Source organism: Hyla sarda, chromosome 10, assembly GCF_029499605.1.
Source record: "Hyla sarda isolate aHylSar1 chromosome 10, aHylSar1.hap1, whole genome shotgun sequence".
In the NCBI taxonomy this organism is placed as follows: domain Eukaryota; kingdom Metazoa; phylum Chordata; class Amphibia; order Anura; family Hylidae; genus Hyla; species Hyla sarda.
This window is the reverse complement of record NC_079198.1, coordinates 97,330,478-97,357,341: the sequence shown is the minus strand read 5'-3', so window position 1 is coordinate 97,357,341 and position 26,864 is coordinate 97,330,478. Positions and strand designations below refer to the sequence as shown.

Sequence of the window (26,864 nt, the reverse complement as noted above, 5' to 3'; positions counted from 1 at the left end):
TCACTCACACATTAGTATTCAGTCTCTTGTCAGCCGGGGTCTACACTGTGTAATTGTGTGCAGATGCCATACATTGACCCTTGGTGGCTCACCCCTCCAACCTTTGACCTGTTGTAAACACTAATGACGATACCACTACAGTGATGACAAATTCACCTCTGGACTGTTGCTGGGGGATCTTATGAGTACAGTGCCTACATTATGTGTGTGGATGGCTTTCATCAGATACGGTGTTGAAAAAAAAATAGAAAATGTAGTATCGTTTTACATGTGTTTTTCTTGCTGAGGAAATGACCTAGTGCAATCCTATGAGTATTTGTATGGTATCGTTTATATGACACCTAGTCAGAATCTGGAGAGAACATGTTATCTAAAAAAGCTAAACTTGAGTTAAACCAACTGACTAGTAAACAGTGATATGTGTTCTGTTGGGTTATAGAGGGAGTTCAGTTTAGAAAACCCCTTTTTAGATATGCTATTTGGTAATTCCGAGTCAACAGAGGGTGATCCACCCGTCCGGATACCCATCTCTCAGCCAGAGCGGGCAGTCACTACAAAGAACATCTCTATCTCTGGAGGACCCGTGTCCTGCCCTGCAAAGATTGATTTGAATGGATACTGTAATACTATATTTTTCCTGTGCTGGTGTTGCAGGGAAGCTGAACACTTAAAGGGGTACTCCACCTCCTGACATCTTATGCCCTATCCAAACGATAGGGGATAAGATGTCTGATCGCAAGGGTCCCACCACTGGGGACCACCGCAATATCAGCTGCAGCACGCCAGACATCAGGTGCACAGAATAAACTTTGTTCCGTGTCGGATAACTGGTGATGCGGGGCGGAGGCTCTTGATGTCACGGTCAAACCCTGCTCGTGACATCATGGCCACGCCCCTTCAATGCAAGTCTATGGGAGGGGGCGTGATGGACATCACGCCCCCTCCCATAGACTTGCATTGAGGGGACGTGACCGCAACGTCATGAGCTGCCGGCACTGCACCCTACGCTCTAAACAAACACCGGTGCAGCAGGGAGATCGCGGACATCTTTTTACCTATCCTTTAGATAGAGGGTTAAGATGTCTAGGCGCGGAGTACCCCTTCAAGGTGCCTATGAACCTTATACAAAAGTCATCCAAGCCCATTGCCGCCGACAGGTTTAGACTACTGTCAAAGGTGTGTGCCAGTCTCCTGACTCTCCATCACGATCATGCTGAATTTTCACCAACTGATTCTTCTGATCTGGGAGCGATAAGCCAGTGACAAAACTGTCTAGTGGTGGATTTACTCTCCCCTTGGTGCCAAACGTCCATATGTATGGGGAGATCAGGAGAGAGAACTGTTGGTCGAATGAACATTCGGTCAAAAGTCACTGAAAATGTATGGCCAAGTTTCCCGACCAGATCACAGCTGATTGTTGGGGGACCAGGCAAGGGGACATTCTTGTAAGAAGTAGCAAAATATAGAACCCTTTTAAACTTGTGATACATGTTACACAAATTTTAGCTGACCCTGGTAAGTTTGGCAGAATCAACTGAAAAACTAATGTTTACTGGGGCAGATCAACTGGCTGGATCATGCGGGATCTATTGTTCTCCCCGGAGATAAGCCTTATCTCCTTCTTTGTATTGAAATAAACAATCACTTTTGGCCAACAGTTTGCAGAGCATACATGTAGACTCCTATAGGCTGGAAATAATGATGTCAAAAGGCAGAATATGGTGCAAAGAGATACCTGGAGAATTCGGAAACTAAAGCTAAAGAGCTGAAGAGAGAAGAATGAAGGAGAAAAATCGTGGAGGTCATGTCCCTGAACAGTCTGTAGATCCATCAGAAACGGAAAGATAAATTAGCAACGTGGAACATATTAATTGTATCAGTGCGCACAGCAGCCAGCACTAAAGGAAGTGCAGGATATTGTTAAAGCGTCTAGGCCCAACTTGTAGTATATAAATGTTGTTGTAGTATATAATCTTATGACTAAAAAATGCACTGGCCATAAAAGACAATAAATTAAGAGGAGTACAAATCAATGAAATTAATTTAAGGAAATTAATCAAATGTTTCCAATATCAAAAAAAAAAAATCAGATTTCATCAAAACTTTACAGGCTTGTTTTAGACTATCCACATAAAATGGTATCTGGTGATTTAGCGTACAGAAGAAGGGTAAGGGGTTATTGTTAGTAAATTAGGGGGGGGGGGGTAATTTATGAAGCATTTTACCCTGGTTTTCTTGGGGTAAATTTGTCTCAATATTTTGGCGCAGTGAGTTTTTTTGCGGCTTTTCATTTACCTGTGTTTTGGTTTGTTGCTGTGGTAGATAGCAACCAACCAAAACGGGCGCTAATCACCACCAAATAAAAAAGCACTTACAAACTAACTGTGGACAGCGTTATTAAAAAGTCGCATAATTGTCGCAAGGATTAAAAAGTCGCAGAAATACATCATACAATCGTACAGTGGAGTACTGATGTGAGAAATGTGATCAGCATCAGATTGATCACATGCCCTGCACCATGTGATTAATTAGGTGCAGGTACACAGTTTCCACTAAAGAGGCTACCCTACCCCATTTTTCATAAATACCTCCCAGGGTACCTAAACCTGATTTAGGGTAAGTGTTAGGCTGGGTTTACACTACGGTTTGTAACTACGGTTTCCGTATACGGCTGGGAGGAGGGGTGGGTGGGGCTTAATCACGGCGCCCGCACTCAGCCGTATTCGGGAACCGTAGTTAATGTATGTCTATGAGCCGACCGGAGTGAACCGCAGCCTCCAGTAGGCTCCGTTTTCGGCCGTATGCGGTTTCCCGACCGCAGGCAAAAAGCGCTGGAGAGTTCTGAAGTAGCCAGCAATGAGTCCAGATCTAAATCCCATTGAACACCTGTGGAGAGATCTTAAAATTGCTGTTGGGAAAAGGCGCCTTCCAATAAGAGACCTGGAGCAGTTTGCAAAGGAAGAGTGGTCCAACATTCCGGCTGAGAGGTGTAAGAAGCCTATTGATGGTTATAGGAAGCGACTGATTTCGGTTATCTTTTCCAAAGGGTGTGCAACCAAATATTAAGTTAGGGGTGCCAACAAGTTTGTCCAGACCATTTTTGGAGTTTGGTGTGACATTATGTCCAATTAGCTTTTTCTTCTCCCTTTTTTTGGTTTAGTTCCAAAACACACAAAGGGAATAAACATGTGTATAGCAAAACATGTGTTACTGCAATCCTTTTCTGTGAGAAATACTTCATTTTCTTGAAAAATTTCAGAGGTGCCAACATTTACGGCCATGACTCTATAAGACGTGAACCTTACATGTCTTGACCTTATGTCACTGGTACAGGTATAAGCACAGGAAGACACGCTGAGGAGTCCCTGCAGTTTATTTTCAGCTAATGACAAATGACACTTTAGAAAGACCTGGAGCATCTTGTGAAGGTCACTACTGCAGGGACAGTAATAAATTGGGCCAAATTACGTCATAATAACCTTTTTTTCCCCTCCTTTCTCCTCTCGCACATTTAATGTATATGTATATATACATTATATATATATATATAGATGCAAATCAAAAAATGTTGCAGTATCTTGTAATACCTTTTTTTATTGGACTAACAGAATTTTGTAGAGAAGCTTTCGGGATTCCTCCCTTTGTCAAGTCTAAAGCAAATCTAAGCTCACAAGCAGAAGACACAGGTTACGTCTCACAAATATGCAGGGGTTATGATGGTCCATAAATTGTCCTGCTATTGGAACATAGACTACATAGATAAGGATGAGAAAAAGAAGGGAGGGAGGAAGGAGCAGGGGAGAGACTGATAATTTAGCAGGACAAAGTGAGATACAAAAGAGAATCCAGTACAGGTTATAAGAAATTTTGATAATGAGATAAGAAGCTAAAATCCACATTAAGACCCCTGTTTTTCGAGTCAAAAAACAGTATCATTTTGGCTTCAAATGTCTTTCTCTCTTGTGTGTTTTTGAAGTTCCCTCTCAGTATCCTGATTGTAAGGTCATGTATGGAGTGGCCTGATTGGGTAAAATGATGTCCAACTGGGGCGCAGTAGTCATTTTCTTTATGGCGGTTGATGGAATGTCTTAGGGAGGGGACAGCTTCCGTTCTCCGTCCAGCGCCCGCGGCTCACAACTCATTTCCAGCGACGCGACTCACAGGAGGAAAAGGAGATCAGCACCTGCAGGCAACATGATCAGTCCCGATGTGGGGACAACGCTGCGGCTGATAGTTCATTCATTCGGTGGTGGGGGGAGAAAAAGCAGGACAGCGCCCGCGGGTCATATATGATTAGTTCCCGAGCGCACTGCGGCTGATATTTAATTCGAGGGGGGGGGGGGAGTATGGTGGTAAGGGGGAAATGAGTGGGGAAAAAATTACCATCACATACCGTGGAACCACCATAAGTTTGAAAAATACAGTGATACACATTTTTGGTCATACCGCCCAGCACTACTCCTGAGATTCTCTTCCTGGCGACACTATTGTAACCACAAAGAGTTAGCGCCTGCAGAATAAAATACTGAGGTTACTGGCAGATCGGAAAGAGAGACTGCGAGCTGTATCTTCAAGCCCACTGCTGGAGGTGTCTTTACACATATGACTGCTCCAGATATCGTGTACACATTTTTTTTTTCCACAAATAGAATAGATAGAAGAAAACAGATGTGAAAGTAAACTTTTAAAAAAGTTCACTTAGGCTAAGTTTCCACTTGTTTTTTTTTCTGGCAGTTTTTGGAAAAATGTTTTTGAGCCAAAGTCAGAAGTGGATCCATAAGGGAGGAGAAGTATAAGTCCTTCCTTTATATGTCCTATTCCTTTTGAATACACTTCTGGCTTTGGCTCAAAAACTGCAGTGGCAGATATCCAAAAACTGCCAGAAAAAAAACATGTGGAAACTTAGCCTTAAAAGTGCAGAGGACAATATATATATATATATATATATATATATATATATATATATATATATATATATATATAATAAAATATAACAAATTTAATGTTACTAAATCTTCTTCCACCAAGTTCTACAATTTATTTTCACCTATTTTATTTTGTGTTTCAGGAAAAGCAAGGTGACGCTCACTATGAACCCATATTGTTTTCAGACTAAAATATTAGCCATTCCTGCTTCCATAATGCTCAGTCATTTCTGCTAGGCGTTACATTAGTGGAGCCCACCAATTTGCTAGGAACGGCTGACTATTTAATGTATATGGTGAAGGATTGGGCATGTTGAGTTTTAACAAGAGATAAACCACCTCCAGAAGAGTCTGGCAGCAGCTTTCTACTAAAAATATGCTGTACGCGCATGTGTCCAGCCAACAGATATCTGAAATGTATGGCCAGCCTAAGGCTACATTCACACTATGGAATTTTCGAGTCGAGAAATTCCACTCTGAAATTTGGGTGCAGAAGCCTCACATTGTCTTCAATGGGATTCTGCTGCACCATGGACACTGCAGAATTTCTATGACTAAAATCCGCACTGACTGCATTGCCATCAATGGCGAAGGTGCATGTTCACGCAGTCCCAGCACTGATGGATTTCTGTGTGGATGTAGCCTTAGACTTTACTTTAACTTCAAAGCAAAGCATGTACGTGTTGGGCCACTAAAAGAGATGTTTGCCAAACAAGTCTTCGGCTGATCTGTAAAGTGGCTGTCTCACAAAGTCAGCCCCTAGTCAATAGTTCTATAAGGGTACATACATATATGTCATATAGGAAGCCCCTCTATTTGGGACCACACTATGAGCCCTAGCCTATCCATGTGTTACATGGTTGGTCATTAATTTAATTGGCCGAAACATAATACTATATTTCCCCTGTAGTGGCTATAATCTATATTGCCAGGGATTGCCTAGAAAGTCATATTTCTGGAAAAATACACTTTAAAGTCTGTGCTGAAACTTTAGCAATAAATCACAACAAAGTCTTGGATCACATCTAAAAACTGGAGGAGGCCTCAATGTCCCATGATGTCAGAGAGGTGGGGAATGAGATATTAACCGGCTTATTGTCCCACTTCTTTGGGTTCCTACTTTATCAGGCAACAGCCTCAGTCGAGTCTCTCCCAGACTATTCAAAATGTGAGCAAATATACCTCAATCTGATTGGCTGACAGCAACACGTACATTGTCAATACCTGATCCTATTGTGGACTGCAAAGAGTAGTGTGATCTAAAGGGTTAAGCCCTGAGGTACAGACAAGAATGTGATTCAGATTTAGTATCTAAGAATGTATTATTTTCACAGAATACACAAGTGAGGCAATGTGACATTTAGACATTAGCAGGGAGGAGCGTCATGCCCAGGGATGATAATGGCACATTACTCCTGTTGAAAGGTTTTCCTGGCCCATGGGGGAGCCGAGGAGTGAAAATATACTGATGGATTTCCAAGCTGTAGCCATGAAAGTTCAGGAAATGATCAAATTCTCAAAAGACACAGAGGAAATATCCCAGATGTCCTTCTGAATTAGGTATTCACCACTTCACTGTTGGAAACGCCGTTGCCACAGCAGAAGCCCCAACGTTTCAACGTTAGAGAGATTAGGAAAGCTTCCAGTAGTTGGATACATATGGACATCCACACTCCAAATAATATAGAACGTGTGTCTGTGGTGATTTAACCCCTTTCTACGAGACAAACTCTGGTTTATTTCATACTGTAGATTTAACTCATTGGTGACTAAACAATACAACCTCAAGCAAAAATTTAAACTAAAACCAAATCAAAACTACATAGTTGGACATGAAGTTCAAACGTGTCTTTTCAACCACCACACGTGACTTTATAATACCAATTAAATTAGCACGCAGAACATATTTGCGTGCAATTTGCAGCTATTAATATTTGTATCCTTAGCTTAACATTAGGAAGAAAAGTTTTAGTCAATTACAACTTGCTGTGGCCACAGATTCAAAAGTCATGTCCTCAAAATGTCAGACCCACACCTAAATAAGTTTAGCTTTTATCAAATAACATTGTAAACTGAGTTAAAGTGGTACTTCCCCACAAGACATCTTATCCCCTATCCAAAGGATAGGGGATAAGATGTCTGATTGCGGGGGTTCTGCCGCTGGGGACCCCCATGACCTCCCTGCTGCACCTGGCGTTTGTTTAGAGCGTTGGGTGAAGTGCTGGAGGCTTGTGATGTCACGACCGTCACACCTCCTCCCATAAACTTGCATTGAGGGGGCATGTCTAGGGTGCCACAGCCAAGAACGCCGAAATCCCCAGTGGCAGGACCCCCGCTTTCAGATATCTTATCCCTATTCTTTGGATAGGGGATAAGATGTCTAGGGGCGAAGTACCTCTTTAATATACTATATCTGAGGCCTCTGGCAGCACATAGAGCTAAAAAACTGCATGCACATAGATGTTTCAGTATGAAGTGACCTACCAGGGTTCCAAAGCCTTGCTATACAAAAGGTCAGGCAGGCACCAATGGTGTATTAAAATGGCTACAAAGGCTACATAGTCATATACTGTATATATTTCTACAAATTACACTTCCAACTTGGCATATCAAATAGTTTCAAAATGGGAGCATGAAACCATATTTTCATTAGTCCAATAAGAAAGACCCGTGGAACGTGAACATCAGATATGGCAGAATTTGCAGTGGATTTCCAGCATGGAAAACTGTTATATATTTAATTCACATGTAGCAAAAAATTATTTGCACAGAAAAAAGGCTTCAACATGAATATCATCAAAGGATATGGAATGGTACTGAACAAGGTTTGGGCCTTATTGTTTTAGGATGGAAGGGTTTGGCAAGACCCAAGTAACCAAACAACAGGAATGGGCCCCCTATTTCCTGTATTTTTGGTGCCTTGAACTGCCATTGACCGTCATGTCAACTTGGAAAAATTACATCTGAGACAAATTTAATAAATGTTGCAAAAATAATGAAATTACATTTTTAATATTCCTAAAAGAGAATCAAAGTTCATTTGTCTGCCAAATGACGTCATTGCAATTTTTCCGGACACAAGTAATTCCCTCTTCATAACAGAACAAACGTCTATGGACAGTATATTTGTATAATTGTGAAGGTTTCTATATGAACGCTGCTTTCATTAATACTTGTCATTTTAGTCTGGTTTATTTTTCTAGTATCCTGATAACTTCACAGTTCCATTGAATCTAGGTCTGGTATTCGTCTCTCTACCAGGGATCATTACTGCATTCCTCATTTCTTCTCCACTTGGAGGTACCAGGAACAAGGTGATATGTTAAGCGTTTGCTGGGATGGAGTTTTTATTTTATTTTTTGCACATTTTTTTCCCTATACCTGTGTTACATTCCATACTCAGCAGAGTATGCTGCATATCAGACTTCCATCACTGTCAGTTCAGTATACTAGGTGACATCACATTTAGAAACAGGGCTAGAATTACCCTACACCATAAGCAAGAAATACAATATACATGTCAACAGTCAATATAGAGGCACTCTGTGTACTGCTGTACTATTCTCTGTACATAGCTTTCTTAGGATGCATTCCCATCTAAGATTTGTAGATTCAGCAGCCAGATACGGCGGGAGAATTTCAAAACCGCCTACTACTGTATCGCTGCTGGATACACGCCATACCCCACTGATTACAATGAGTTGCCCAGAGTAAGGAAGTGTCTCACATTGGCGCATTTTTCGACCATATTTGTTTTTTTAAAAATAACAGACTATGGTTTTAAGTCTGGCTAAAAAAAACAGATACGGTCGCAAAATAAGCCAACCGGAGACACTTCCTAAATCTGAGCTTGCTCTTTAGTGCCACCAATTGGACTTATCTTCCCTGTAAACCAATGTTCGATCCCTTAAGAAGCCTTGAAATATAACTAGGGTCTCCTCCAAAAGGAAGAGTACACAGCTGTTAGGGGTTATTTTTTGTCTCTTTTCTGTACAAAGCAGGGTGCTGGTTGGCAGAGAGGCCTTCAAATGTAGGTCTAAGGCAGTAAGGTCTGCTAAAACTGTTTCCCTAGTAGTGTTTTACCAAGAATTACGAGGCACCTCACGAGGCCCATCTCACTGTTTGAGAACTTCTAGTCCAAATCTTCTAGGGGGCTATTCTTTCCTATACTTTGGTCATCCATTGGTCTTTCTCTGACTTGTCTAGATATTAAACTAGATATTGTGTGCAGTTACAGGGGTCTAAAATCAACAAAGTAATTACACTCCTGCGAAACTTGGAAGTGCTGTACCCTTACAGTATAGGGTCTGGCAACAGTTGAGTGCAATAGCTCCGGGGATAATGTAGAGACAGACGCCAAAGCCCACATATAAAAAGAAAGAAATTAAGTGCTTTTCCTATTTTGTATTTATTTTGCAACACATAGAGACTTGGTCCGTCAGAATATTGGAGTTTAAATGACATTTAATGAGAATAGGTTGCTACTGGATTATCTGGGCATAGCATAGTGCATTATGTTTATTAAAGTAGCATTCTAGCTTTTATTTGTGCACATATAACTGTTTCATTTCAGCCATGCAGCATTCATGTACTTTGAACTCTTGAATTATGGGCAGGTGGGTAATGTGTACCCTAGTCTGAAGCCCAGTACAGAGATTGTGTTCCTGAGTAGACAGGAGATAAGTCTTCACATGACATCCCTACTCCCATCTTCAAGACACCTCCCCTCCTGACCAAGTTCTGCCCTCACTGTTCCTCTGCATGTTCCACTATGATAGAGGGATGTTGAAGATATCAGCTGTGAATAATGTGTGCTGAGAGTCCAATTTTTCCTATAAGATGCAGCTTCACCCCTGCTTTATGGTCAGGAAGCTGCATCTCATAGAAATACAGCTGCAGTTTCTGCAGTCTGAGGTAACTGCTGTTCTATGTCACTTAATGCTCCTAGATAAGACTCAAAATTGTAAGTGCAGTGTGATAAACCTCTGAGGCATGATGGGAAGGAAGGCTGTTGAGCTGCATATAAGACTGGAGCCATATCAGAGCATAGGGATCTAAGATGGAAAAGAGTATATCAAATAGAACAGATCTATACAAGGCATACACAAGAGTCACATTACACAGTCTACACTATTTTTTAATCATAGTCTATGCTGAACTATATAGGCAAAAAAAATAGCTGAAGTGCCGCATTAACTTCATACCAAACATTGCTGCTCCGGGACAATCAGTAGCTCTGGTCTTTACAAATAGCAGCACACAAATATACAATTATATTGACGCAATGCGGGAATCATCAAAGCCAGACAAGAAACTGAAGGTGTGCACAAAACGCAGAGACATATTTGACTTAAGAAGAGTCATCAAAGAAGTATGAAATCTGGAGAACAAACAGAAAACTGAGTAAACAACGAAAAAAATCGCTTCAGTACGCCAACTTTTTTTTTTTTTTTAAATAGTTACTGATGTCTTATGCAATATATCAAACTTATTCTACCTGCATATTTTTTTTAAAGCAAAACCAAAAACAGATACTAGAGAAAAGAGAATCTTTTCAGAAAACATGTGTATACAAAAATACAACAAAAACATCCAGCGCACAGAAGAGAGAGGGAGAAAAAAATAAGGAAAAAAAAAAGTTTTCCCCAAATCCAGAATAACACTCCATTCTGGGGGAATGGGACCATTAAAACAATGCCCCCTCCTGGCAAACCTCGATAATCTTCCTATCAGCGGTAATGGAAAACTTGATATTTCTCCCCTACATCTGCAAAAGTCCCAAAAGGAACTTTTTATTGCCTTGAATATGATGTGATATTTTCCAGTCAGAAACTAGGAATCTGAGATAAACCAACATAAAGATCGGACAAGACAAAAAGACTTGTCCGATCTCCCAAGGGGGAAAGCCACAAATGTTGTTGCTTTTGATCAGTGGTCTCCAAACTGTGGCCCTACAGAGGTTTTCAAACTACAACTTCCAGTAAGACTGTTGGCTGTCCGGGCAAGCTGGAAGTTGTAGTTTTGCAACATCTGGAGGGCCACAGTTTGGAAACCACTGCTGTTGATCATTGGCTAAAGTAACACTATGGCCCACATTTATTATTGTGGTTATGTTTAAAATACTGACGGGAATTTATACCAGATTTCCGGTGTCAAAAAATCTCAACTGTATGGAGCAGTGCTCAGCTTTTAGCCATGCTCACCACTTTTCAAAAAAGAGTGCCGAGCGAAGTGTCAAGGGGGTGTGACAGTGAAAGCCCCCCAGATTTTTTAAGCTGTCCACCAATGACCTGGGGTAAATATAGAAGAAATCCAAGACAGTTTTGAGCTGGCGTATATTTCCCTGTGCAAGCCCTGCACTGAACAGACAGATTTACAAAGAATTCTTCCGAAACGTACAGCAGAAAAAGTTTACTTAAAGGGGTATTCCGGCTTTATATATCTTATCCCCTATCCAAAGGATAGTGGATAAAATGTATGATCGCAGTGGTCCCGCTGCTGGGACCCCCGTGATCTCGGTGCAGCCCTGGCATTCTGTGCCGGGCGCTGCCTCCAAGATGTGACATAACGGCCGCGCCCCCTCATGACGTCACGCCACGCCACCTCCATTCATGTCTATGGGAGGGGGCATGACGATCATCACGCCCCCTTCCCATAGACATGAATGGAGGAGGTGTGGCCGTGACGTCACGTCTTGGTCTTGGAGGCAGGGACCCTTGCGATCATACATCTTATCCTCTGTCCTTTGGATAGGTGATAAAATGTATAAAGCCGAAATAACCCTTTAAGACTTAGTAAATTACTTCCAACTGTCTTTGTGCATTTTATCAAGCATTTGCACCAGCATTTAGAAGAGTTTGATAAAATGGAGTGAAAAGAGGACAAAGCTTTCGGAATTAGTCCATATTCACATGGCGGAATTTACTGCCCATTTACCCATTGGACTCAATAGGGCTTAAATTTCAGCAGAATTCTGTGTTTAGGGAATTACAGAATTCCGCAGAAATATTCCACCACAGTTCTGGCAGAATTTCGCCAAGTGAACATGGCCTTTGCAACAAAAAAATTGCAAAGAAAAAAGTCCCTAAAAAGATTTTTAAAAAGGAGCATCCTGACTCCACATCAACCCTGGAGTAAAAAAGGTCCGATCTTTTGAACCAGTACGTTAACGTGAACAGCAGTGATGTTTTTTTTTTTTTTTTACAACATATCTATTGAAAGAGGCAAACGTAGTGTTAAATTTATTCCAACATATATATATAAAAAAAATTAGCTAAAATGCCACCACTTTTGATAAATGAGTGCCATTAGGTTACTTCTGTTTGGAATAGGTCCCCATCTGTGGGTATTAGTCCCCTGAAGCTAGAATGGCGACAACAGTTCTCAGCACGCTTTTACGCCACCCAGAACAGTTGTCACTTTCATCAAACAGCAGTGAATTTGGTTCTAAGGCACAAAGCAGCATGTTCCCAAATTTTGCTGATTGCATTCGTGTACGGATATGTAATAGGTAAAACGGCTTTTTTGAAAGATCAATGGAGCAATACAGCTAACAGGAAGCAATAACCTTTGTTTGAAATTTTTTTTTAAACATTATGTATTCTTTCATATACTCTATTTTTCTTTTACCGGATTGGCGCCAGATACTGAAAAATATTTTTTTTTCTAATTTGTTTCTATTTTCTGATTGTAATTTCTGATTTTATGCATTTGGTGATATGCTTTACAACACTGTTATCCAAAAACAGTTTTGTCTCTAGCTGTTGCAAAACTACAACTCCCAGCATGCCCGCACAGGGCATGCTGGGAGTTGTAGTTTTGCAACAGCTGGAGACATGCTGTTTGGAAACCTCTGCTTTACAGCAACCCCCATGGACGTAGGCAACAATAGACAGAAGTTGTCCCATGCACATAAATGGGAATGGTTTCTGAGCATGCTCTGTGACCTCTAGTCATTCCACAGGGAGGGGGAGGCTGAGCTGTCAGCTTCATCTATTATCTTATCTTATCTACTAGAGTCACCTTTTGCTGTAATTATGTAAGTAACATCTTCCTTATCATCACAGACAGAACAGGAAATCCCAGCTTAGTTTTAGGCTTAGTGGTGAGAATGGAAATTGCAAAACTGCAGAATTATTTTTAAAAACAGAAAATTAGAAAAAAAAAACATAAACAAAAAAATCTTAAGAAATATGTTTAACTTAAAAACTTGGTTTAAAATAGGTCATTTTATGATGACCCCTCCCCCTTAAAGTTTCTCATAGCAATGAACTGCACTTTGTATTGCCCGAACGCCAATATTCTGATAGATGTGACCACTACAACGCCATCGGAAAATGCCAAGGATGTAATGTAACACTGCTGGGCCTGTGCCTGACATTACACGGCACGGGTCAGTGAAAAGACCACAGTACTACATTGTTCGGCAGCCGGAGCAGGAAAAAAAATCTGTACAAAAGGGTTAAATGTCACTGGAAATAGTCTTGTTTCTGAACTCTTTTTCCTTCTCACATTGTCCAGGGTCCTTGCTCTTCAGGTTTCCCCTTTCATATACATTGCACGTTTGCCGAATGAACTAGATTTACCGAGCTATAACAGGAGAGGCATGACCTACATAATAACACCGCCAGTGAAATACAAGCAGCGCTGCTCATCGGAAATCCGCCAGGCACCTTATCTTAAGCTTGGATGGAGAAAGCAGCAAAGGGTAAACATAAGGACCTATGTTCACGGAATGGAGAACACTGTAACAGTAGTCAAGAAACCATGTCGCTAAGTGACGTCCATCACAAAAGTCGTCATCTTCCTCCTCAACACTCAACAGGTTTATTAAAAGTTCAGAACCATGTTAGTCCTAATCCTTTTTTGCCCTTTAATCAGACTGAAAGTACATAGATGGCCAATATGGCACACTATGGACTACTGAAGCAGGAATTTGTCCATCCATACGCTCCCAGCTATCAGTAGCAATTAATAAGGGATATTTCCCGAAATGTTGGAAAATCAATGTGGGATGTACCCAAAGGATCAGGCCCTCGGCTGGTTGACTGATAGCCATGTCAAAAAGGCTTGTTCTATTAGGAGAATAAGCAATAGTGTAAGTCTGCGCAGAATAGGTAAAAATGGTATTCCCATTTGAGTTATATAACACGATGTGGGGGGGGGGGTCCAATCACTGGGACCCCACCTATCTTGAGAATGGAGAGAAAGTTTCCCCTAAATGAATTAACACTTCAAAGTCCCCAGAATCTTTTCTCCACCTCGTCAATCTTGACTGATGTATTGAGGGTATAGAGAGAGATCTATTAGTCAAGACTGGCAAGGCAGAAGCCATCAGGGGGCCACCCCAATGACTCATGGTTTAGGCAGCATGAAAGTGATGACAGGATCCCTTGAAGGAAGGACACTGTGCATGTGTGGCAACCACCCCATTAAGTCTCTATGGGGCTTTCGAGTATTGCAAAGCATTGACAGCCCCGTAAAAAAAACGGTCGGTTCATTACGAGACATATTTCATCTCTGTTCTCGTGATCATTGGTGGTCCCAGCAGTTCGATCCCCACTGACTGGCTTGATATCTTTTATCCTGTGGATAGGGGATAACTTTTTGAGATTGAAATACCCCTTTAAGTAAAGGGACGTACACCACATTCGGCAGGCAGAATGAAATGATGAAATGTGTCATATATCAAGGGATAGAAGAGAGTATTTGGTTCTTCCACGTTCAGTGGACTGATGGCTCACATGTGAGGAATTCCCCCTACTCCGCTAGTGTCTGGCTGACTTCCACAATAGTTAGGTCTGTGCTCACGGGAGGTGTGTGTACATAGAGCAAGCCTTGAAAATTGGCAATATAGAAAGGCACTACTCTGTCCGCATCCTCACCTGACAGCCACAACGAAAAAAAAAAAAAATATATATATATATATATATATATATATATAAAACACAGGGAGTGGAAGGAGCAGCATCCAGGTGCATAGAATCTTGGCTGCTTTCCCCGCCACGGAAGTCAACTAGGATTCCGGGACCTAACGCCTCCAACTCAATTCCCCAGAGGCTGTAAACATATGCGGCGTGACAGACTGCAGGTGGAGAACAGAAGGAACGCCCGCAACGACTCCAGGGCTAAAGCATCTGCACATGGAGACATCTACATACAACTCAGCGTAAACTTTAGACATGAAGTGACCTGTATTACTGAAATGGAAATCTGCTTTGGTACTGGTATCGTTCAGGATATTGATGTTACAATGCAGAGTAGTATGTTATCTAAGTCAACACAGGCATCAGGTCTACTTTATATGAACTTCCTACAGGGGGAGTAGAGGCTGCATCATGTTACACAGAAAACTGAACTTTAATATTAAAGAATCTTCACCACACAATATACTCTGTAAGGCCTGGGTGTATGGATCATCATACAGTGCAATTCCAAGGAACTACAACCAATAGGCAAAGATGACGTAGGCTGTACAGGATGAAAAAATAAACATGACAGCTTTCTTCCAACAACAGCGCCACTCAGGTTGTGTGTGGAATTGCAGCAGAGCTCTGTTGAAGTAAATAGGGCCAAGATGTCATACCACACACAACCTATGAACAGGTGTGGCACTATTTCTGATAAAGAAACAGCTACATTCTGATTTTGTACAATTCCCCCATTGTTTTATGTTGCCTGACAGCTGTGATTCTGGAGATCCCTTGCTATGCTTTCTAGGCCGCAGCTGAGCCTAGCTTCATATAGACTATTCAGGATGGATCTTGACAGCGCTGCTCAACACTGGATGCCATCATGGTCCGAAATTAAACTTGGGAGCATGCATAAGTCATAACTCAAGGCAAAAATTTAATTTCTGACACTTTATTGCTACTAAACCCAGCTATTAACATGCAGTGAAATAATGGGCCTCGTATAGCAAAGTGCCTAAGTGAAAAAGTGTCAATTTTGCCCATACTATTATCTTCCAGGGCATGATAGGAAATAAAATCTGATCTCTGCTCAGTTGCTATTGACAGAACAGTTTTGATGCAAGTGGCCCGATGGCTGATCATGATATGTTACCATGAGTGACAGACACGGGACTGAATGATTACATGATAAGTACCTTTAGGTGTCCTAAACACATTTTATTTCCTGTGTATTCTTCTTTATTCTTCTTTTCATCCGCACAATATGTAATGGGAGCTTATGCTTTAACCACCCTAAAGACAGCCTGTCAGGCAGAGCTCAGTGACCCTCAATTATCTACGTCCATCGACTACCGTTCCATCAATGGAGCTCTAGACAGCGGAGAGAAGGGACGCCTGCCCTTTCCCGTCTTCAAACACTGGCTGTGGTTACCCAGGCAACAGAGCGGTGGCAGCGTCCTGGGTACCACCTATTGGGTTCGTTTTCAAACTGAGAGATACTGGTCTATTGAAAGCCACGCTGAAGCTCTAACTTGTGTCTCCGAGTGATAACATAATAATTGTAGACAGGCGCGCAGGGCGAGCGGGCGCCGATAGCGGCTTAATTAGCCAATCTCATTTGGAGCAAGAGATGAGGCTCGTGTCTGCAGAGACAACAAGTATATAGACATACACAGATTCCAGATTTAAAGAGCAACGCAACTGGCAAACATGACCACTGTTACGCCTAGCGCTCCGGGTCCCCGCTCCTCCCCGGAGCGCTCACGGCGTCTTTCTCCCTGCAGCTCCCCGGTCAGTCCCGCTGACCGGGAGCGCTGCACTGTCATGGCCGTTGGGGATGCGATTCGCACAGCGGGACGCGCCCGCTCGCGAATCGCATCCCAGGTCACTTACCCGTTCCCGTCCCCTGCTGTCATGTGCTGGCGCGCGCGGCTCCGCTCTCTAGGGCGCGCGCGCGCCAGCTCCCTGAGACTTAAAGGGCCAGTGCACCAATGATTGGTGCCTGGCCCAATCAGCTTAATTGGCTTCCACCTGGTCCCTGACTATATCTAACCTCCTCCCATGCACTCCCTTGCCGGATCTTGTTGCCCTTGTGCCTAGTGAAAGCGTTTTGTGTGTCTAAAGCCTGTGTACCAGAACTTCTGCTATCCACCCTGACTACGAACCTTGCCGCCTGCCCCCGACCTTCTGCTACGTCCGACCTTGCTTCTGTCTACTCCCTTGTACCTCGCCTATCATCAGCAGTCAGAGAGGTGAGCCGTTGCTAGTGGATACGACCTGGTCACTACCGCCGCAGCAAGACCATCCCGCTTTGCAGCGGGCTCTGGTGAAAACCAGTAGTGACTTAGAACCGGTCCACTAGCGCGGTCCTCGCCAATCCCTCTCTGGCACAGAGGATCCACTACCTGCCAGCCGGCATCGTGACAACCACAAAACCTAAAACACTCCTGAATATCCAACAATATGGAGGTTGGGAAAGTAATACTGCATGACTAGGCTGAACTGCTTCTCAGCATTCTTGGGAAGCTGAGTCATATGGGGTGACACCCAATTTTTATAAAAAGAGTGCATGTCCACGTTGCAATAGTTGCATGCGGCAACCATGTGCTTCATCTGTATTGCTGTGAATCTCCGGTAAGTTAAGACGAAGCGCAGGGTTACTGCATGCAGTTCCAAACAGCTAAAAAGAATCCTTAAGGGCTGATTCACTTTAGGCAAAATTTGAGGCATAATTTGCGTAAAATTTTATGCAGATTCCACAGTGAATCAAACTACCATTGAACTTAATGGGATTTTTGCAACTCTGTTCCAACAGAGTAATTTCCAATGCAGATCTGAATTTCGCCGCAAGAATGGACATGTCAATTGTTCTGGTGGAATCTGTGTAAACTCTTATGAAGTCAATGGGACTTTGTATTTCCACAATGAATTCTGCTTTAAATTGTGTGCCAAATACGAGCCTTTCGAGGCGAATGCACTATTTTAAGCAGACTCATAACGGGCTGCTGGGCTTTTGACAGGAGTCACTAGGTGACCCCTTTTGGCCATAGAAGTAAATAGGGTGCTGCTCCCGTTAATAGTATATTTCAGATCCCATTTTTAAGATGGATGATGACGAATACAAGGGGCAAGAACGCAGAGTGATCATACCCTCAATGACTTCTTCTAAGTGTTTCCCAACCAGGGTCCCTCCAGCTGTTGCAAAACTACAACTCCAAGTATGCCTTTGGCTGTCCGGGCATGCTGGAAGTAGTAGTTTTGCAACAGCTGGATACACCCTGGTTGGGAAACACTATGGTAATTCAAGAGTACAAGCACCCAGGGCCCAAAAATATCAACTCAGTGCTGTCCTGTGACAAAGTAGACATTCTTTGTTTTCAGGTGTTTGCAGGATGAATGTTATTCAAAACATTGCGTTTACGTGCGGAATTTAAGAATGTAGAGAAACACCTGTCCCATTGGTGGCCACAGGGCATCCCCTCACCAAAACCTAGACACAAACAGGTAGGAACAACAGGCCGTCACACTACAACCTTGTAGAACTTGTTGTTGGAGAGACATGTGCCCTATTAGTGCCACAACAGGTGGAGTGTTGCCGGTTGCTCGTGTCCTACCAGGGACTAGTACACACTGGGATTTAAGCCCGGTTTTATGCCACTCATGATCAGGTACCCATGCCGCTGCCAACTTGACGGTACAACCACTCTCACCCTCCCTGTAACCCTCATTTATCCTTTTCACACGTAGATCCCTATTTCCATTGCCAAAAGCTGTTCTCCTCCTCCCTCTTCCCCTCTTATCCCCTTCAATTATCTCTCCGCTCCTCCGACGCTATCATCCACCCTCCTTCCTCCCCACCTTCGCCCTCGCCAAGTAATTTCCTCTTCAAATCAATTCTCCTAATCACAGAAAACCCAAAAGGCCCACATGAACGCAGCCTCAAACCAGAGCGCAGACATTAATTAAACCCCCTCTAGCCTCCCTGACACTACAAATTGGATGCGACAGGGGTGGGCTGCCGCCTCGCAAACATTAACCCTTTGCATGGAAGGTGAGATGCGGCAAAGGAGAAAACACAGGGACAAGCGCAAGCGTCGTGATTGGAGCCATGCCAGCAAGAGCCTAGGACTTACACGTTCTTCTAATAGCAATTATTAATAAGAAAGCTCCCTATTCATCTCGGGGATTTGGCAGGGAAGCAATTTCCACACTCCAGCACATAAAGCTGACAGTTTCTTGGTCGTGCATAGAGGGAGAGGGTGGGAGGTCCCTGGCAGGGGAACAAGGTGCTTATGAAAGGAGCTCGGGCTTCCCTCCTGTGTCCCCTCACCCGCTGGGCACCATGTCAGCCGCCAATAGCAGAGTGGGCCCGGTGTGCCCCCTGACACTGAAACCGCAGTCAACAGACACAAGGAGACGAGTCCTGCCCATTTCCTGAGAGCTTTCAAAGGGGAATTGTTAGTTGAATATCTGTGTGCAACTCTGACAGCCCCTCTGGAGATCCCCTCCCCCCCAAAAAGCACAGAGAGACGGTTTATCTGACAGCTGTGAGGTCTGACCGCATGGGGAGGGGGGGTGGTGGCGGTGGGGTGGGGGGGTGGAAGGACATGTTACGGGCGCAGCTGGAGAATCGAGCCTTCAGTTATAGGCAGGGGGTCGCCTAGATAAGAACGCACTGAGCAACCACACAGTGGCCAAGTGAGGAGAAAGGGAAGGGAGGAGGGCTTCGGAAATAAATACTCAAGAGGAAGACTGTGTCAAAGTGTCGATGCCGTTTCCTCAGCGGATAAAAAAAAATAAAAAAATAAAAACTTAGTCTGAAACTTTGTGTTTTTCACATCAGAGCAGAAAAATACAATTTTAATTTAAGATTTTTACAAAGTAAATTAAGTTCTCTTCAAGGGCATTTTATTTTTTTGCAATTCTACACTTTAAATATAAAGAGATAACAGTATACCTGAGTATAGGACGAAAGCATATGGACTATGCCACAGGGCAATAGGACTCTAGGGACCGCTTTCTGACAGACTTTTGATTGATTTTTCTATAGATCAATACGGCGCAAATATGGCAACAGTCAAAAGATTGACGTTAAACCTGCAAAGTGAAGCCCATAACTTTACTAGAATGGACAGAAAATATTTTAAAAAATTAAGTAAAAATGAATTAGCCTTTTTAGATTTTTTTGACTCTCTTAAAGGGAACCTGGCATTATTTGTATGCTGCCCGTGCAGGGCTCACTTATTATATCCATATAGGATTTATTCTAAAACACTGGGTCAGAGAAAATACAGCTTAAATAATGGCAGGGAAGGGGGATCTAAGTCACCAGGGTGGTCCCAGAGCAGCTCCACCCAATCCCCATAGGCTAGATTGACAAATATACAATACGAATTGAAGAATCTCGAGCATTGGTGGTAGATTTGCTCTATCTAGAAAAAGTAGTTCAACTTTTTTTCTTAAAGTGTTCTGATTTCCCAAAAATCTAGTGTGACTTTTTCAGGGAATTTGAGCAATTGGAAACCAGAACTCCTTTTTTACCCAAAATGAATCGGCTGCCGATACTTAAAGGGGTACTCCGCCCCTAGATATCTTATCCAAAGGATAGGGGATAAGATGTCAGATCGCCGGAAGATCATGACGTCACGACTCCGCCCCCGTGTGATGTCATGCCCAGCCCCCTCAATGCAAGTCTATGGGAGGGGGCGTGACTGCCGTCACGCCCCCTCCCATAGACTTGCATTGAGGGGGCAGGGCGTGATGTCACACGGGGCGGAGTCGTGACGTCACGATCTTCCGTCCCCTTGGTTGGTAGGAATTAGCCAGAGAACCTCCAGCGCTTCCGGAAGCAGTTACAGGTGGGTGCTGCTTGCTATATTGCGGGGGTCCCCAGCAATTTGACATCTTATCCCCTATCCTTTGGATAGGGGATAAGATGTCTAGGGGCGGAGTACCCTTTAAGATTTAGATTCTTCAATTCATACTTTTCTTTCATCACCACACACTATGTCATAGCGTGCACTACATGTAGTAGTCCATACATTTCTATTAATAAAGAGCCACTGTTCATGGGCGACATTTGTCACTGCGCCAAATAACTATCTTGAGGAGCTGCAGCTTGTTGACTGGTACAGACTCCCTCCCATAGGAACTGTATGTGTCAGCGCTATTCCATAAGGACAGGATAAGTACATAGATCCCTATGGACAGTATGGAAGTAAATAAACAACATCCCTCCCTTCACAGTTCACAGAACTGACTTTGGCGCACACCAGCACAAGATAAGTGAAAAGATATCAGGTTGTGAAATACAACTGGCACAATTCTGCTGCAGTTAATATCCATGCTTTTCATATGGGCAAAGGAAGAACGTGTCATATCAAAATGCATTAACATAACTAATAAATGTGTTATGCAAGAGGCAAATGGAACTTGTCCCAAGACAAGTTTTTCTAGTATAAAGATTGTACCCTCTTTTTTAAAAAAATGAGGAATGACTACAAATGTCATGTATCAGGATGGAGCGCCACCTGGCATCACTAATGGAGGAAGTCAGAAACAAAAAAAGGACAAGACCCCCAGGGTGATGGTGGTGCCAGCAGCACAAAGGGTAGTATGAAGACAAGCAGGTGTCTCATAGATTTTGGTCAGCTTATGTAGATTCCTCAATGCCATTCCAATTGTGAAATATATTTTGCTACCTGGATACCCACTGAGAAAAGGTCACATGTGGGCACATATTTGCCAAAGAACAAACTAACTTGGCTCCTGGCGAGCACTGTTCACCGGAACTGTCCCTGAAGAAACTTGGCTTCTCTCTCCCAGAAGAGAATAGTCTGAGCTGTAATACCAGACACAGCCTATGGGCAAGAGAGGCACTGTTCTTGCAATATTCATAGCTCATGTTACATCACTTCATATTAAAGAGGTTTTCCAGGACTTTTTCAGGATCAGCCATCAATATCGGCCACCCAGCATACCACCGATCAGCTGTTTGCTGGAGACATGGCGCCGGCATAAATACACAGTGTGTTAGGTGACTCAGCTCCCATTAAAGGGGTACTCCACTGGAAGAAAAAAATTTCTAAATCAACTAGTGCTAGAAAGTTAAACAGATTTGTAAATGAATTCTATTCAAAAATCTTAATCCTTCCAGTACTTATCAGTGGCTGTCTACTACAGAGGAAGTTCTTTTCTTTTTGAATTTCCTCTCTGTCTGACCACAGTGCTCTCTGCTGACACCTCTGTCCATGTCAGGAACTGTCCAGAGCAGGAGCAAAAACCCCATAGCAAACCTCTCCTGCTCTGGACAGTTCCTCATATGGACAGAGGTGTCAGCAGAGAGCACTGTGGTCAGACAAAAAGGAATTTCAAAAAGAAAAGAACTTCCTGTGGATCATACAGCAGCTGATAAGTACTGGAAGGATTACGATTTTTTTTTAATAGAAGTTATTTACAAATCTGTTTAACTTTCTGGCACCAGTTGATTTTTAACAAATTGTTTTCCAGTGGAGTACCCCTTTAAAGTAAGAGCTAAGCTGCAGTAACCCAACATGGCCACTACACAATATATGGAGCTCTTTGCTTACAGTTTTAGGCGCGGTGGCTCTGGTAAATAGCGGACTGGTGGGGTGCCGAGGGTTGGCTTCACACCAGACAGATATTGTCTCTGAGAACCCCTTTGAGATGTACAGACTTATAAAAGATGGCTTTTTTTTTTTTAGAAAAAAAAAAAGCCCTATTTTCCCCTGACCCCAGCGTTTTGACAGCATGCCAGACCCAATCTGACAACCAATCTACACAATTCACAGGTATTCTCATTCTAGGAAAAGACCAGACATCATAACCTCAACAGACATCAAAGCGCTTCCCGGCACTTTTATAGAAGAAAGCGCCTCAATATTTTAATACTATTATTAAAGTCAAAAGACGGAACGTTCATCTTCAATTCTGTTTAAACTTTTTGCACAACCCAGATTATTCGTTGTTGAAACAAAAGGTGGTTATAAGACATGCTCAGCCCAGTGAACCTGCTGTGCCCATTTGTCAGCGAAGCAAGTGAGTTGTACGTCCATAAACTCTTTCCTATTCCATATGGAGTGGTGCCCTAAATCTCCCCATCTACATTTCAGCACTGCTTTTGGCTGTCCGGCCATGCTGGGAGTTGTAGTTTTGCAACAGCTGGAGGCACCCTGGTTGGGAAACACTGGGTTCACTCATTAAATACTAGGGATATATAGAACCTTAAAGGGGTTATCCAGGAAAAAACTTTATTTTTTTTTATATATATATCAACTAGCTCCAGAAAGTTAAACAGATTTGTAAATTACTTCTATTAAAAAAATCTTAATCCTTTCAGTACTTATGAACTTCTGAAGTAAAGGTTGTTCTTTTCTGTCTAAGTGCTCTCTGATGACACCTGTCTCGGGAAACGCCCAGTTTAGAAGCAAATCCCCATAGCAAACCTCTTCTAAACTGGGCAGTTCCTGAGACACGTGTCATCAGAGAGCACTTAGACAGAAAAGAACAACCTTAAATTCAGGAGCTCATAAGTACTGAAAGGATTAAGATTTTTTAATAGAAGGAATTTACAAATCTTTTTTAACTTTTTGGAGCTAGTTGATATATAAAAAAAAGTTTTTTCCTGGATAACCCCTTTAATGGGTTCACATCCCGTTTTTGCCATACTGTTTTCAATCAGTTTTTCTAAAGAAAACCGTTTGGCAAAAAAAAAGAATGGAACAGTATGCGAAAAAGTAAACCGTATGCGTTTTTAAACTGTATACTGTTTTTAAAAGTGCATACAGTTCTGTCCATTTTTATAAAAAAAAAACAAAAAAAAAACATACGTTTTTGAAAACTTATATGGTTTCCCGTATGGAACCGTATACATGTGCATTTCCCATTGACGTCCATGTTAAAAAAAACGTATGCGGTTGCAGTACGTTTTTTAAAAACCGTACTGCAACCGCATACATTTTTCTTTAACATGGACGTCAATGGGAAATGCACATGTATACGGTTCCATACGGGAAACCGTATACAGTTTTTACTTTGCACATGCGCATTTGCATCCTAAAGTCCCCACCCAACACCCCTCCCATTAAAAATGGACAAAATTATCAAAAACGTATATTTTTTTTTTTAATGAAAATGGACGGAACTGTATGCACTTTTAAAAACAGTATACGGTTTAAAAATGCATACTGTTTACTTTTTCCCATACTGTTCCATCTGTTTTTTTGCCATACGGTTTTCTTTAGAAAAACTGATTGAAAACAGTATGGCAAAATCATCATGTGAACCCAGCCTAACTTTATATATCTGCAGGAAAGGTCAGAAAAGATCTACATCTCATGTCTTCCCCATATTTGCCACAGTCCTAAACTCCAGTATTGTCCAACTTGTGGTTCTCCAGCTAATGTAAAACTACAACCCTCATCTTTGGCAATGATGGGAGTGGTAGTTGCTGGACAGCAACAGGATGCTGAACACTGCTATACTCTGACATAGTGTTTCCCATCCAGGGTGACTCCAGCTGTTGCAAAACTACCAATCCCAGCATGACCGGACAGCCGAAGGCTGTCCGGGCATGCTGGGAATGGTAGTTTTGCAACAGCTGGAGTCACCCTGGTCAGAAAACAATGCAGTGACACCTGTCATCATCAGCGCTATGCTGGTTCAAGTTGGGCCAAACAGCTTTGTCGTATGAACATGTGACTGCTGGGACCAGGCATTATCGCTTTCTCAACTGCAGTGGTCTCCGAACTGTGCACCTCCAGATGTTGCAAAACTACAATTTCTAAAAGTCCACAGTTTGGAGACCACTGCTCTATTGTATACGTGGCTTTCATTTAGTATTGTACTTGCTAAGGATCAAGGATGAAAAAGAATTTACTATTTTTCAACAAACAGCACCACTAATGTCTATGGGCAGTGTCTTGTATCTCCATTCAAGTGAATTAAACCTAGTTGCAATACCAGACACAATCCAAGGACAAGGGTGGCGCTCTTTCTGGAAAAATAGTAGATCCCTTCTTTTTCTAATTCCGAACAACCTAGTTAAAGGGGTACTCCGGTGGAAACCTTTTTTTTTTTTTAATCAACTGGTGCCAGAAAGTTAAACAGATTTGTAAATTACTTCTATTACAACATCTTAATCCTTCCAGTACTTATTAGCTGCTGAATACTAAAGAGGAAATTAATTTCTTTATGGAACACAGTGCTCTCTGCTGACATCACGAGCACAGTGCTCTCTGCTGACATCTCTGTCCATTTTAAGAACTGTCCAGAGTAGGAGAAAATCCCCATAGCAAACATATGCTGCTCTGGACAGTTCCTAAAATGGACAGAGATGTCGGCAGAGGGCACTGTGCTCCTGATTCAGCAGAGAGCTCTGTGTTCCAAAAAGAAAAGAATTTCCTCTGTAGTATCCAGAAGCTAATAAGTACTGGAAGGATTAAGATTTTTTAATAGAAGTAATTTACAAATCTGTTTAACTTTCTGGCACCAGTTGATTTAAAAACAAAAGAAAAAAGTTTTCCACCGGAGTACCCCTTTAATGTTAGCTTTATCTGACAACAAAGTGACTGACCTGTGCCTTCACGACTGTCCAGTTTTTTTTTACGGTAAAGTCACACGATTTTGATTTTGACTTCCCTTCTCATATAGAGTGAATGGAGTGAAGGTCAAATATGCGTGTTGCCACCGTATTCAGTCAGATCAGCTTATTATCCTCTATCCCATGACTAAGGGATAGCCCTTTTTAAAGGGGTTATCCAGGAAAAAACATTTTATATATATATATATCTCAACTGGCTCCAGAAAGTTAAACAGATTTGTAAATTACTTCTATTAAAAAATCTTAATCCTTTCAGTACTTATGAGCTTCTGAAGTTAAGGTTGTTCTTTTCTATCTAAATCCTCTCTGATGACACGTGTCTCTGGGAACCGCCCAGTTTAGAAGCAAATCCCCACAGCAAACCTCTTCTAAACTGGGCGTTTCCCGAGACACGTGTCATCAGAGAGCACTTAGACAGAAAAGAACAACCTTAACTTCAGAAGCTCATAAGTACTGAGAGGATTAAGATTTTTTAATAGAAGTAAATTGCAAATCTGTTTAACTTTCTGGAGCCAGTTGATATATATATATATATATATATAAAGTTTTTTCCTGGATAACCCCTTTAAAGTCAATTTGGGGAGATTTATCAAAACCTGTGTAGAGGAAGAGTGGTGTAGTTGCCCATAGCAACCAATCGGATTGCTCTCATTTCAGAAGCAATCTGGTTGGTTGCTATGGGCAACTGCAACGCTTTTGCTCTGCACAGGTTTTGATAAATCTCCCCCATTGTCTATAGGTTATGTATAGAAATCATGTGCCTGGTGGGCTCAAAGCCCCAGTCTTGACACTGTATGTAGGGGGTCTACATAAAAGTCTGCAGGGTGCCATAGATAAAGCCCACCTCTGTGTTATCTGTGACTGAATAATTTCGAACTACAAGGCATTTTCTGCCTCATTTACGTCATTATTTCCAAGAATATCGATAGGCTAAATTAGTGTTTCCCAAGCAGTGTGCCGCCAGTTGTTGAAAAACTACAACTCCCAGCATGCCCGGACAGCCTTCGGCTGTCCGGGCATGCTGGGAGTTGTAGTTTTTCAACAACCGGAGGCACGCTGCTTGGGAAAGACTGGGCTTAATGACTGTGAACACGGGTCAAGCATCAATGAGAAATAACATGTAACGAAAATGACGGCGGGCCTTTCTGATTCGCCTTGTTGCAATTTCGTCCTAAAATCCCCTTGCAGATATCTCAGCATGCAAAACAACAATACCCTCCCGGAAAAAGATTCCTCTGGCCCAAAGCATTGATAAACCATCACACAAAGTCCACCTCGGCTCACATAAAGGAGCCCTTTAAAATCTCAAATTATATTACAGTATAAAATGCATTCAGGTTAGGCAATAAAATAAGGATATCAATGAAACTGCCATTTCATCCCACAAAATTGTCTTTTTGACTAATT

General features: G+C 42.3%; 1 protein-coding gene across 5 annotated transcripts in view; it reads right to left on the bottom strand.

Moving 5' to 3' along the window:
* The window catches only part of SAMD11 (sterile alpha motif domain containing 11), a 175,729-nt gene that overhangs the window by 136,579 nt on the left and 12,286 nt on the right, over positions 1-26,864 (bottom strand). Inside the window, exon 1 of one of the 5 annotated variants that reach the window (XM_056542510.1) lies at positions 16,033-16,068. The exons of the other annotated variants lie outside the window; for them this stretch is intronic. Within the exon in view, the coding sequence (XP_056398485.1) occupies positions 16,033-16,053 (21 nt within the window). The 5' untranslated portion in view covers positions 16,054-16,068. Of the gene's footprint in view, positions 1-16,032; positions 16,069-26,864 lie in introns of those variants that run through there. 5 annotated transcript variants of the gene reach the window in all.